General features: G+C 49.2%; 1 protein-coding gene across 3 annotated transcripts in view; it reads left to right on the top strand.

Moving 5' to 3' along the window:
• The window catches only part of RCOR3 (REST corepressor 3), a 41,772-nt gene that overhangs the window by 12,969 nt on the left and 14,699 nt on the right, over window positions 1-14,104 (top strand). For all 3 annotated transcript variants that reach the window (XM_037497336.2, XM_037497335.2, XM_037497337.2), the window contains exons 6-9: window positions 1,145-1,269; window positions 1,942-2,020; window positions 7,162-7,380; window positions 9,105-9,182. In XM_037497336.2, coding sequence (XP_037353233.1) covers window positions 1,145-1,269; window positions 1,942-2,020; window positions 7,162-7,380; window positions 9,105-9,182 — 501 coding nt within the window. The remainder of the gene's footprint in view (window positions 1-1,144; window positions 1,270-1,941; window positions 2,021-7,161; window positions 7,381-9,104; window positions 9,183-14,104) is intronic.

Here is a 14,104-nt window from a genome sequence, read left to right as displayed (position 1 = left end):
ATAATTTTGGTTTTAGTTTTAAACATTGCATTTTTTTTAACATTGGGATTTTATTTTCCAATTTATATTCCTTTGGATATAAAAACCAATTTTTCAGAATTCTGTGTTATTTCTGTATTATTTAAGTATTGTTCAGATGCTGATGTCTTTTAGAGGAGAAAAACTGCTCTTTATTTCTGGCTCTTACATTTTTATAATAGCCTGAAAATAAAATAATCCAGAAACAGGTCTGCATTAAGCTCTTGTAACCTAAATGGAGGAAGATCAGACAATGTTTACAAACATGCTAAGTGTCTTCCATAATTAGAGAACCATTTTGGTGGGGAGCGTGGTCCTTGCTTCCCTGCAGGACAAATCAGTGCATGACCATTAGTCATTTTCATGCCCTGAGACTTTATTTGGTAGCTAAAGTCTGTTTGCATTCTTTATCATTTTAAAACCCAGATTAAAACAAAATGACTTAAAGAATCCACTGTTAAGGACTGAATAGTTTTTCTTCAAAGCATTAAGTGAAAGAAACCAGACATAGACGGCCACGTGGGGTGTGATTCCATTTATATGAGGTATCCAGGACAGGCCAGTCGCAGAGGGGAGGAGATGAGCTTTTGGCAGGACGGGGATGGGAGGGGGTGGGGGGTTGGGGGTGGGGGGACGTGGCGGTGGCTATGGTCTCTGAGGTGCCTGGTACCAAGGACGGAGGGCAGAACCTCTTAGTGAAAAAATGCTGAATTGTACACTTTCAGCAGGTGAATTATATACGAAATAAATTACATACGAATAAAAAATTTCTCATTCTCAGAAGTGAAAAAAACTGAGCAACTCTTTAAGGAAAGCACATATTGACCTCCCAGTGATGGAGCCTGGAGCGTCTGGGCCATTCTTCCCCCGTTAGCTGGTGCCCTGGCAGCCTTCCTGCCCTCTACCTCAGAACAAATAGGAATATTCTTCAGGGGTGTCAGTAATGTAGGTGTGACGGGAGCTGTGGCTGGAACGTGCTTTTTAGCACTCTGATTGGTACAGGTGACTGTGACAGCATTTTTCACCTGTGCCTTTGTGTGCTAAGCTTCAGAGAATGTCAGAAAGAGCATTCATCCTGTTATCAGAGCTTGTGATTAAACTATTAACCTGCTGTTTCTTTTTCAAGCTTCCAGATAAGACAATTGCTAGCCTTGTAAAATATTACTATTCCTGGAAAAAGACTCGATCAAGGACAAGCCTGATGGACCGCCAGGCTCGCAAACTAGCAAACAGGCACAACCAGGGCGACAGGTAGGTTGGCGCTTGCGTGGTGTGTGCTCGGACCCTGAGCTGGGCTCATGCTCTTGAGTCAGCACGGTGATCTCCGCACGCCTGGGTCCGCATCCCTAGCGCTGCCCTGAGAGGCAGAGCGGAGAGAGCCAAAACCTTAACGGGAGGATCTCTCTGCCCCTTCCCTGCTCATCGGCCTCAGACATTGTGTCTGGAGATGTCTGAGCTGGGCAGAGGGCTCACCTGGGCTTCCTGTTCTGCTACCGGTGCTCCAAGGGCATCCTCTAGGGGGGCCTTCCGGCTGCCACCGGCTTAGCAGCTGGGGCCACTTCACCCTCTCTCTGGTATCACATCACTTTCCTTCCTGGTTTTATTCTGTTTTTACCCCTCACTGGAGAACTGGCATGATAACAATCTATCAAATGTATCCTCTTGTCCAAGCGCTGCTTCTTTTTAAATATCTTTGCTATTGGGAGTCTTACTCTTAAGCTGGAAATGTTGCTAAAGTGACTCTATATGCCCAAAAGGATAAATGTTTCTCCACACCCCAGATCTCTGCTAGTCTTCCCTAAGACAGCTCTTGTTCTGTGGGGGAACATTCAGCAAAACGATACACAGGGTTTGTCATAGGTTGACATGACGCGCTCTGGAATAGACAAGGGAAGTAAATTTGCTCTGTTTGTTTATTCTCAGCGATGATGATGTGGAAGAGACACACCCAATGGATGGAAATGATAGTGATTATGACCCCAAAAAAGAAGCCAAGAAAGAGGTAATGCTGGTCCTCCTCTATGCTTATTCTGCAAACCCACACAGAAGCTGGGTGGCGGGAGCAGCGCTCGTGGAGAAAAGCATTTTGATAGAGGGATTTATGAGCTGGCAAGTCTCAGTGTTAACGGGAGGCTTTTAGGAAATAGTAATTCCTGAAACTTCTGTTAGCCCAGGGTTTAAGTGATTTGGGGGTTATCTTATCTGCTCAGAAGTTTAGAAGTCTTCGTTTTTAATCCATACACAAGAAATAAAACCCCCTTCAGAGGATGGAGCATTAAGTGTAAAATTAAGCTTTCTGGGTTTGCAGCCTCATTTTTCTGAAAACATTTCATGTGTTCCATGTAGCAGCAAATTAGAAGTTAGCTCCACTTTTAACAGCAGGTATACCAGCAGGCTAGGTCTGGTGTACCTAAAAGTTGGAGGCTGCCTGGGCGGGAGAGATGGGTGAGGCACTGGGGACAGCAGTGCCCATGGGCTCCGAGACCACATGAGGAGCTGGCCAGGTTGCTGCAGGCGTGCTTCTGAGGCCAGGAAGTAGGCCTCATGGCTGACAGCTGTGGTAGTAGAAGTGACTGTGTCATCAGAGACTGACTAGCTCCTTTTCTTGTTGAATGAGTCCCCATCCTCATAGGAAACGTCAGGCCCTTGACCACCTGGCCCTACCACTTAAGCTCTTTCAGCAGTGAAAGTCCTTACTATCCTGCTCTTAACCTCCCCCATACACTTGACTCTTTTACCCTGCTCACTGTCCTTGCGCTCTGTCCCCAAACTGCCCGTCCCCAGAGCTCAAGGCCAGCAGCCCACCCCAAAGATGCCCTCCTCCCAGCCCAGGGCCCCATTCCCTACAGTGAGTTTCCTGCTCCCTCTCCACAGCCCCGAAGAACACGGGCACAACTTTCCCTCCTACTAAGCGGGCAGATGTCAAGCTAGGACCCTCAGCTTCCCAGCCCTGCACTGCTTCAGCCCCTCCCTGGACTGCTCCGTGGAGGTCACTCTCCCACCCAGCCCACTCAACCTGGGCTCTGTGAAGGCCAGAAGGACCACAGCCCAGCTTGTGTGCCCTGGCTGCTGGCACAAGCAGGTGTCACCAGCGTGGTGACAGGAACGGTGCTCTGGGGGTCCTGGTGGGACAGTCTCTTGCCCTGTTCTGTGTCGCTCTGGGCTGATTGGCGCCCCTGCCCCAGCCCTACGTCTGGGGCCCCTGCCCCCCATCTGGGGCCTTCTCCATCAGTTCTCTCTGTGCATTTTCATCCTTCCTGTTGCCTCCCATGTGTGTCCAGGCTGAAAGCATGGCCCTCTCATCCTGGCTGGAAACCCAGGCCTCACCAGCCCTGCAGCCCCATGTCAGACTCAGGCACCATGTCCACTCCTGGCCTTGGGCATTTTAAGCTATGTGCCCTGGTTCCCGAGAAGCCCGGCAGTGGTGCCGCCCTCTGGCCCTGTGTGGAGCCACCTCTGGAAGGCCTGAGCCTTCCAGTGGGACTGCTGACCGAGGTATAGTCCACAGGTGATGCTCATGGCAGTACAGCGTGGCCACCTTCATCCTCCCTGCGCAGTGACCATGGCCAGTCGAGGCAGCATCCGTTAATTTACTCTCCCGACAGCGCCAAGTGTGCAGCGGGTGCCTTGATCCCCTCCTGGGACATCCTCCTGACCCTCCCTCGCTGTCGCTCTGTACTTGGCATCACTGGTTTTGATTCTCTTAAATAGCTGTAAAGTCTGCCCTTTGCTTCGTCATCCTCTGTGGCCGCCTAGGTTTTAGGCCCTCACATCTGTCCTTGTCTGCGCACTGCACCTGCCGGCCTGACCCAAGTCGCGAAACAATCTTATTTCCACATTAATTTGCATTTCCTTTATAGAAATTTCTATCACCTGAGCTCCTCGCCATCCTGTTTCCTTTGGGCCCTCAGCTCCTTTTCTTTCTTCCCTTAGCCTCGGCAGGGCAGTGAAGAGTCGTCCTGATGTAGATAATCCTGCTCCTGGTTTGGGGGGTCAGGTTTGTTTCAGCATCAAGAAGGGTGTTCATGAAAGTGTCCAGTTCCCTTTGGTGGGCTGTGGTGAGCCAGCGTGCGCCCTGTGGACCTGTGGGGTTCTGGCTTTTCAGCAGGGGCTGTTACCCGGGTCACCACCCCCAAGCTCAGTGCGAGCTCAGTCCTCGGCTGTTTCCCAGCCTCACTGCTACGTTCTGTTGCCTAAGCTGGTCCAGAATCGAGGGGGAATATTGCCCCGACCCCCTACTTCTCAATGGCTGGCACACTGAGGAATTTGAGGGCTTGTCTTTAAGCCTCCAGGCCTCTGTATGGCATTTTCCAGTATTTCTTCATGAGTGCTCAGGAGGACAGACACTGGTTTTGGGTTTTGGGGCCTCAGATGCGCTAGTGACCTCTGGCTGAGCCCTGCACTCTTGCTGGCGGCTGCTTATCCAATCCTCTGACTGATGGGGGAGCGGCAAGGTAAAGATGTTGGGAAGCTGCTGTTCTAGGTGCCCAAAGTCACAGGCGTTGTCTGTTGCAACCAAATCAAAACTAATTATTGGTATGAACGACCCTCACACTCCTGCTTCAAAGGTTGTCTTGTCCGGCATCCTCTGCATCTGCTATTGTGAAGTATTGGCCTGAGTGTCTCAACTGGAAGGTCTGGGCCTTCCCCCTTGGGGGAAGTTATATTTTGTCTGTTCATCCCCTTTATAGTGATCTCCGTGTGTATTTTCATCTTTTGTTTGTTTAGCTTTTTCTAGTTTCTTTCCCCTCCTTCATGGTCCCTCTTCCCACACACACTTTTTTTTTTCTTTTTTGGATTAAGAAATCGCCTCTCATTTCATTGTTCATGCTCTGGGGCTGAGCTGTTTCTGTATTTCTGTTCTTATTGTGTACTCTGGAAGTTTCATCCTGCGTTTTTAACTTAGATTCTGGTGTGGGTGTCTGAAAGGAAAGTCTGAATGTCTGTTAGTGCAAGGTCCTACAGATAGTTGACTTCACCCTCACCACCCTGATTTATATACCATTTGTCCAGTTTTAGTTACACCTTAGTTTTTTTAACTCTCTCCAATTTAAGCATAGAGTATTTGTTTAGAGTTACCCACATGTTTAAATTTCACTTTGCTCACCATTCTTTCTTGAATATTAGACCTTCCTTTGAAAATAATTTCCCTTTTTCAGAGATGTATCTTTTGTAGGTCAGTGTAGTGAGAATCATAAAGCAGTCCCTGGTTGTGTTTAACATCCCTTTCTCCCTTGTTTTTTTTTTTTTTTTTTTTTTTTAAGATTTATTTATGTATGTATTCAAGAACTGGGGTACAGGCCAGAGGTGCAGGGGTGGTGAGAGGACGCACCAGAGACGGAGTGGGGAGCAGAACAGGTGGATCCACGGAAATCCACTGCTGAGGGGAGCAGAAAGGAGCCAGGAGAGGTCTGCTGTGTCATGTGGGTAGCTCCCTGGCCAGCTGGGATCAAACTCATGCTGCAGAGGCTGCAGATAGCTTCGTAGTGCTGTGCTTAACCCTTTGTGCCACCAGGGAGGCCCTCTCCCTTGTTCTTAAAAGCTCAGTTTTGCTGGGGTCAGACTCCTTGCTTGATTTCTGATGTCTGGTGTCTGCTGCTTGTAGAAGTCTGCTGGGAGCTAATGCTGTTCCCTAGAGACAGTCTGTCTTTACTCTCTGCTTGCTTTTCTGGTCTTGTCTTTATCTTTAGTGTCCTCTAATTTCTCATTGATGTATCTGAGTATGGTTTTTTTGTTGAACTCGCTTTGGCTTCATTGTACTTCCTGAATCCTTTGTCTGAAGTTCTGTCCATTTCTCATATGCCTCCTCTTTGTGAGTATTGCTTCTCCCTAATTCTGTTCTTACCTTGGAACATTCTTTTTTTATTGAAAGATTTAGTTTATTTATGCATACAAGAGTTGGGTGCAGGCCAGAGGTGCAGGAGGTAAGAGGATTCACTGGAGACAGAGTGGGCAGCAGGGCAGGCAGATCCACTGAGGGAGCAGCAGGGAAACAGGAGAGATCTGCTGTACCATGTGGGTAGCTCCCTGGCCATGGCTCGAACTCATGCTGCAGTAGCTGCCAGTAACTTCATAGTGCTGAGACTTCACCCCTGCACCACCAGGGAGGCCCCAGAACATTCTCTTTAGATGGACCTTCCTCATCTCTTACCCCCTTGTTGTACCCTCTACCCACCTGTTCTGCCTGGGGCATCTCTCTTCTCAGCATTCTTTTTTTTTTTTCTTTAAAGATTTATTTATTTATGCATACAAGAGCTGGGGTACAGGCCAGAGATGCTGCGGGGGAGGTGAGAGGATCCACCAGAGACAGAGTGGGGAACAGAACAGTCAGACTGACTGAAATACACTGCTGAGGGGAGCAGTGGGCGAGACAGGGGAGGTCTGCCTCGCCATGTGGGTTTCTCCTGGCTGGCCGGGGATCGAACGCGTGATGCAGAAGCTGTGGATTGCTTCATAGTGCAGTGCTTAACTCCTTGCACCACCAGGGAGGCCCTCTTCTCAGCATTCTGACTCTCTGGTCTCCTCTGGAGCTCTGTCCATCCTGCGAGGGACAGTCCACAGTATCACTAGCCTGTGCGTGTCTTTATTTCGGGGTATTCTTTGTGGCCCTTCTGCGAGCCCCATCTGCTTGTTGTGGTACTCCCCTCGACACTTTCTCAGTTCTGTATTTCCCTTCTCTGCAGATTGATGCCTTTCTTGCTGGTGCTATCAGAACTTCTGATGTGCCCTGTGAGGGCCGAACTGCCCGTTGGGCTCACCGGCTCTTAAGGGTCTCAGGAGCTCATTTTCCTTGTTCATGTGGTAACTCTTTGAGACCCAGATTTAATAGACATACATTATTCTGCACACAGTTTGCATTTGCTTCTGCAGAGTATCTGAAGACCCTACCGAAATGACATGTATTACACTAAGTTTTTGATTTTGGGTTTTAGATAGGTGATAGAAATATAACCCCCAAACCTGCCTGAATATGGGCCCCTAGGGGTAGGGAATCTGGGGAGATGTTTTGGGTTCTGTCCGCTCAGCTGAGGCCGTGGAAGGCAGGGCTCCCGAGGGAGGGTGCTCACACCCCCTCGTGCCCAGGGGTCCCCTGCCGCCCTGGTATTGTCGTCTGCTCCTGTGACTCCATCTTGGTCCTTCCAGGGCAGCACAGAGCCACCTGTGCAAACCAGCAAGATCGGGCTGGGGCGCAGGGAGTACCAGAGCCTGCAACACCGCCACCACGCACAGCGGTCCCGGTGCCGCCCACCTAAGGGCATGTACCTGACCCAGGAGGACGTGCTTGCCGTCTCCTGCAGTCCCAATGCTGCCAACACCATCCTGAGGCAGCTGGACGTGGAGCTCATCTCCCTGAAACGCCAGGTATTTATAGACACGGGTTTCTGGGGATGCTGGCATCTCACTCCCCTGTCCTCCTCAGCACCCAGGGGTGCTGAGCCACCGCTCACGCCTCCCTCCCACAGGCCTCATTGAGTGGGTTAAGTCCCAGCACCGCTACCCTTAGCTCTGTGGCCAGGGGAAGAGCAGCTGCTCCCTGAGCCTCAGGCCGTGTCTGTGAGGCTGGGGTCATGCTGGCCTTGTGGGGGTCAGCGATAGGTGAGGTGGTGACGAGCTGAGGCTGGCACACTGGGATGTGAGTGCCAGCTGCTGCCTGTCTTTAGTGGCACCAGCCGCCCCACAGCAAGAGCATCATCTCCTAAACAGGTGGCAGCTGCGTCTGCCCCTGGGGATCCAGAGCTGCTGGGCCAGGGACCCTGAGTAGCTGGACCTGAGCTCCAGCTGGGCCCCACCAGGCACTTCCTCTGTAACCTTGGAAGAATGTACTTCTCTCAGTAGTTTCCACAAAATAAAATGCAGGCGGTGATGTGGTGGTTGGAAGGGATTAAAGAAGAGGCTGCACTGACGTGTGGTCTCACACTAGCCCCTCATACACAGCAGGTGCTCAGCCCGTGGCCCCTGCCCAGCCTCTCCCTCTCCCTGTCGTTTCTGCCCCTGCTCACCTCCGCCCGACTCCTCCTCCTCAGTCTTCTGAGTCTGCTTTCTTGATCCCTCTCGCCTGACCTTGCGCTCTGCCAGTGGTTCTGAGCCTGCTCCACTAGCGGAGCCTTTTCTCCTAGGCTCCATGAATCCAGCTACCTGCTGGGCAGCACGCCCTGCTATCCCTCACTCACGTACACATATCACATAATGTGCTGGTGACCTCAGTTCACTGTCATGAGCCAGCCACAGCCATGTCCACAGCATAGCCACAGCTACATCTGCAGCCCATGCACGGCATGCCCATGTCTACAGCCATGTCCACAGCCGCATCCACAGCGTGCCCACAGCCACTGCTGTGAAAATTTCCCATCTGACTCAAGCAGCCTCCCGCTCCTTCCCAGTAACTCAGGAGCTGCGCCTGCTTGGTGCCCACTGCACTCAGCGGCCTTCAGATGTCCCCTGGGGGATGTCGCATCTTTCTGGTGGCACTTTAGGACTTCTTGCCCCATGCTTTCTTCCTATCGTTCTCACTCCCACTGTGAAGGGTTGTGGCCCTTGTCTCGGGCTCCTTTTCCCCGGTGCCCCGGGTTTATTGCACGATTCTCATGGCATCATGAGCCTGCCCACCTATCAGGCCCAGCACAGCTGATCCTCCTTGCTCCCAAGAGTGTTGTGGGCTTGAGCATTGTGATTTGTTCCCTGTGAAACACCACGAGTGGCATTTTGTACCCAATTAACACCAGCAAACATTATCCATCCTCGTCATTATTATTACTGGAGTAATTGTTATTTGATCAAAACACGATAGTAATGCCAAAGATTGATGGAATTTAATTCCTACATGTACTAATAGCATTTGGTTTTAAGGGATATTTATAGAAGATATTCAAGTATATGACTTGTGAACTGTGTCTTTAACCCATGAAATACACACTTCTATAAATGGGTGTGACAGTTGGTATCCCGACCATGCATGGTACAGTGGGGTGGCTCTGTCCTCCTGCACTGGAGCTGCAGAGGGTCTGACACTGTCCATCTCTTGTTGAGTGCTCTGGCAGTCTACTGTGTGTATGATCTGATTCATGTTTTGGGTTATTTTCTTGAAGGTTCAGAATGCTAAGCAAGTAAACAGTGCACTTAAACAGAAAATGGAAGGTGGCATCGAAGAATTCAAGCCCCCTGAGGTATGTTGCCGAGGAGAGACTGTGGCTGAGTGCAGGGGGCTTGTTCTGTGGGTTACCAATATCAACTGCTACTTTGGTTAATGCTTGGAAGCACTGTGATGTGGGTGATTTGTTGTGTGCTTTGGCATGCACGTAGTTGGTCTTCGATTTAAGCTAAATGACTAGTGATTGAAGTTAAATCATTTCTCTCCCTCAGCAATTCATGCCAAGCAGAGTCATTAGGAAAAATAGCTCTGTCCCAGCCAGTGCCCGGAAAACAGAAGACCACAGACACACCAGACTTTCCTGGGTCTAGAACAGTGTGCAGGGCCTTTCCTTCCTGTGTAAACAGCACGATCAAGACCCCAAGAAAAGGGGCTTGCTTTAACAATTCTGATTTTAAGATATTGGTCTCTTGGTTGAGATTTCCACCTAGGACCTTATTATCAGGACATCCGTTCTTGTACTTACAGCCCTGAAAATGCGAAATTCTAAAAATCAAGATCGAGATTGACCATTTCCTCAAGGCTTACTTGTATGTCAGCTGAAATCGAATGTTTTGATATCTGTGATGACACAGGAGCTAACATGCCCTTAACGTTCAATCAAGTCTTCTTTATAGAAGCTTCTATCTTAAGCCTTTTCTCGCTCTCTCTAAGGCTGCTGTGTTTGCTTCTCGTCCTGGGCTTGCCTGTCTGGGATGCAGTGATCCAATGATCTTATCAGACCCTAATGGGTTGTCCCTCTCCCCCTCAGATCCCAGGCTGACAGGTATCTACAGATGAGACTTTGTGTGAGGGGCTCAGGATGAGGGCGGGGTGGACAGGCCAGATCCCTCCTGAGGGCCTTTCTAAGGATAAAAGTTGTTTTTGTTTTGAATAATCTCTTTCAAAAAGGACAGGAAATGGAACAGAGTGAATTAAGTTAATACATCTCATTCAGGCCCATGGGTAAACTGACAGACATTCCAAAACATTTATTTATTTGAAGATATTATAGTACAAAAAAATACCACTTTATGTAAATTATTACGATAGTTGTTTAAAATTTTGTACTGAAATTGTTTTTAGTTGCTATTTAATTTTGCAGAAAGCTGCATAAAGGCAAAATTTCCTAAGTGCAGCAAATAGTGAAATCAGGATCATAAAGAGCTTTATGCCAGTAAATTTGCAAATTTAAACAAAACTATGAAATTCCTAGGAAAATGACCAAAATTGTCTCAAAAAAAGAAAACTGGAATAAGTCATAATCATTAAGGAATCAGTAACATATTTGCCCCCAGAAAATTCCCAATGTTGCAGAAAAAAAGTCTACCAAATCTTCAAGGATATAATTCTAATCTTAATTTTTCCAGAAAATTACGAGATAGTCTCAGCCATGAACATTATAGTAACTAAGATGTAAGGGGCTTTGGTATTTATAATTTGCCTCTGACTGCCTCACCTGCTGCTCATATACATCCCAGAAGTAGTCGGTCCACACCAGCCCACACTGGACACCAGGCCCCAGGGCCCTGGCCATGGCCACACAGCCAGTGAGCCTGGGGCTTGGGCTTCGTTTCAGAATCTTGGGGTTCTAGGTTAGAAGATGCCTCTTACTTTGGGATGTTCTCATATAGTAACAAAATTGTATGTTAGAGTCTCACATTGAAATGTGATTATCCGGTTAGGAGTTATCAAGCGTGTTACGTCTTTTGGTTTATTTTAACAAGACTGATCAAAACAAGACAAGCAGAGTCTTAACGCTGCCATCCACATGCTGGAATCTGAATCCATGTTAATGATTATTCAACACACATGACTTGAAAAGTGTATGAATGTTTTATCATCTCCAAAATGCCCAGAATGTATAAGTCACTTTAATTGACTATTTATTTATATTAGTCCCCTTCAATTCCCTTGCAGGGGAGGGCAGGCTGGATAGATATATTTCAAAACACTAGATCAACAATTGCAGTAAAGGCCTGTACAGACTGTGTACTCCACCCCCTTACCTTCCGGCTAGCTCACCCTCGCCTAGAGAAGCTCTCCAGTGCCCACCCAAAGGGCTTCCTTAGCTTTTGAAGCAATAGCTCACTGGGTGATGTGACAGCTGCGAGCCCGCACTCTGAGAGGCTTCACCTACTCATTTGCTTCTGGTTATTTCACTCAGGAAATTTGCAGAAGTCAGTTCATGCACCCCCACAAGTATTCACTGACCACTTCTTTCGGGTGAGGTGCTATGTGAGGCATTATAGGAAGTGTGTACCTGGGGGTGGGGGGCACAAAATGAGGAAGAGATGGATTTTCCATCTTCTTTAAAAAACAAGAATTTACCATTGAGATGTCTTAAGACAGACTGATATAAAAGTTTTATGATAGATTTATAAGCACTATAGGAAAACAAATCATGAGTCATGCTGATTTGGAGAATCAGGGAAGGCTTCCTAGTGGAGGTGTTTCCATTGAAGATTGAAGGGTGAGTAGGTCTCCACATGCAGAAGGGCAGAGGAATAATCCATGGCAGGTGCTGAATGACCCCCCTGAAAAGTGAGAACACATAAAAGTGCTTTCAAGGCCCGTCACGAGGCGTCCCCGAGCACTGTCCCGCAGTCGCCGTGGTGCTGGTTCTGGAAAGGACAGCGGAGGGCAGTTCTCAGGAAGTATACTGTCCACTCATCAGGCAGGCCCAGGGCGGAGGGAGAGCATGTGGTGGCCAAGGCCGTGGGCAAGGACGGGCGCAGAAGCATTCGGGGGGAGCTGGGAAGAGAAGTCACCTTCATTAGATCAAGCCCGCTAGTTTCTTCCGTGTCGGGAGGATGTGATGAAAAATTTTAACTTCAGGGAAATTTAGCAGCACAACACCAGAGAAGTTAGAAACCTGACAGACCAGACACCAAGTCACTGAGTCAGGATGAGGGGGGTTGGGGAGGGTTGGAATTTGCTGTAGGAATGGACAGCAAATGACAAATTCAGAGAATCTTCAAAGTGGGGAATAACGCATCTCCTTGGACATATGGGGGGGCCCCTGCTGAGGTGGGTGGGGGGTGGAGGTGGGCAGGGCAGCCCAGGAGGGGCGCGTACCCAGGAAAGACTAGTCCTAACCGAAAGGGCTGCATGCTGCAGTGAGACACCTCCACCTGTGGGTGGGCCCACACAGGTGGGTCATAGTCTTCCCTGAGGAGCCTTGCGTGGGCTTCTCAGCCCTGGGCAGAGGGTTTGACTCCATGAGCTTTTCTAACTCTTCCAGCTCAGAGATAGTGGGAATCTACTAATAAAAATGGGCAAGATATGCAGACAAATTACGTCCTCAGGGAAGGGGCCAGTGAAGATGCTGACTGCATGAAGGAGGTGACACTGCCCCCAAGGCCCTTGTGGACCTTTATGTTACTGTTATGGTCACTAATCTTGATCAGTGTCTTCTGAGTTTTTAAATAACGGTTTCCGAATGGGGCTACCCCATGGCCTGCGCAGCTGACCCCAGCTGCTGCACAGCCCCCTCTGCCCCCACATATATTCAAGCTGGCCTTGAATTACATCAAACAAATCTACCAATGTTTCTTGGACTTAAAAAAATCAGTAATTTCAAGGAATCTTAGGTGTTTAAAGTTTTCAAACTGTCTCTCCCTGCCCCCCGCTTTGGCATGGCATCCAGTGGGGGCTCAGCCCACCTGCAGCCCCGCATCCTGGGAGCTGCTGCTTCAAGGTCACCTTGGTGCTCAGACGATCCCATAGCTCCTCCGCCCCTTGCTTTCCCGAGTCTGAGGCCTAAGATGGCAGCTCCTGTCACCTCTGAGAGGGCATGTTCTCGTCATCACTTCATACCCCTGTGTCCACTGTAATTCAGCCCTTCTGCATTTATCCTCAGATTTATTTCTCTCAGGAAATACCGCCAGTCCCATTATGTCCCCGGTTAAAGCCACATCACATGTACATTTAAATGACACAAACTCAACCCTTGGTGTCCAGTGAAGTAGGGAGAGGGGAGCCTCTGCTCTGTCACAGCAGGGTCCCCCAGTTGGCCCCCACCTGGGCCCTTCCCTGGGACACCCCCAAGTCAGCAGGGGCCCCACTTCCCTTACTCAGGCGTGGCCTCCACAGCCCCCCCTTCCCAGAGCCCCCTGGAACCCTTGCCACAGAGGAGCGTCCCAGTGGATACTGCCCTGGGCGGAGTCAGAGCCTGCACCCGAGACCCAGCTGGACGCTCATGGGTCTTCGGCAGTGGAAGTGCCTGGACACAGGGAGAGCTTGGGTGCCTGTGAAGAGCACGTCCAGAGTAACTTGGGGGAAAAACAAACTTAAAAATTCATACATTGACTTTAGAATTGCACATTCTGTTCATCCTCATCAACATTTTCCAGGTCCTTGAAAATGTGTTTGAATAAATGAACCAGTTTTACCCTCAGCGGCCCTGCCCGCCGCCTGGACGTCCTGCTCATCACCTGGTTCTCCCTATTTCCCGGCCAGGGCTGGAACTTGCTTCCCACATCCCCGAGTCAGCACTTACTACCTTTCTAGCTTCTAACATCACCCTTCTCCCAGCTTTCTAGGCTTAAAGTCTTATTCAAGCCGCCCCTCTCCTTATTCTAATCATTGTGTCTTTCCCACATCTTGGAATACCCAGGGCCCTTTCTTCTATTTTACTGATAGTTGGGGGTGATCGTCACCTCCTTCTTCACGTGTGAGGGAAGTTGGTGTTCATACTCCTGCTTCACATGTGAGGAGAGTTGGTGTTCACAGTGCGTGGTCTTTTGTCTTTTGTTCCCTTTTTCTTAGCATCTGCCCTTGAGATTCACACACCCATCAATCACTTCTGTTTGCCCAGGCGCCATGTTTGCCCAGGCGCCATGTAGATGCTTTCTTCCTGCCCTCATCTGTCCCTCTTACCCTCAGGGCCCTCAGGATGTGCCTTTGATGTCTAGGAGTTCGTGAAGGTGTTTTACATTGTTGAAGTGTCTGGTGTAT

Source organism: Talpa occidentalis, unplaced genomic scaffold, assembly GCF_014898055.3.
Source record: "Talpa occidentalis isolate TD23 unplaced genomic scaffold, MPIMG_talOcc4v2.1 talOcc4.8, whole genome shotgun sequence".
NCBI classification, from domain to species: Eukaryota; Metazoa; Chordata; class Mammalia; order Eulipotyphla; family Talpidae; genus Talpa; species Talpa occidentalis.
Note: the sequence above shows the minus strand (reverse complement) of the source record. Positions and strands in the feature narration are given on the sequence as shown.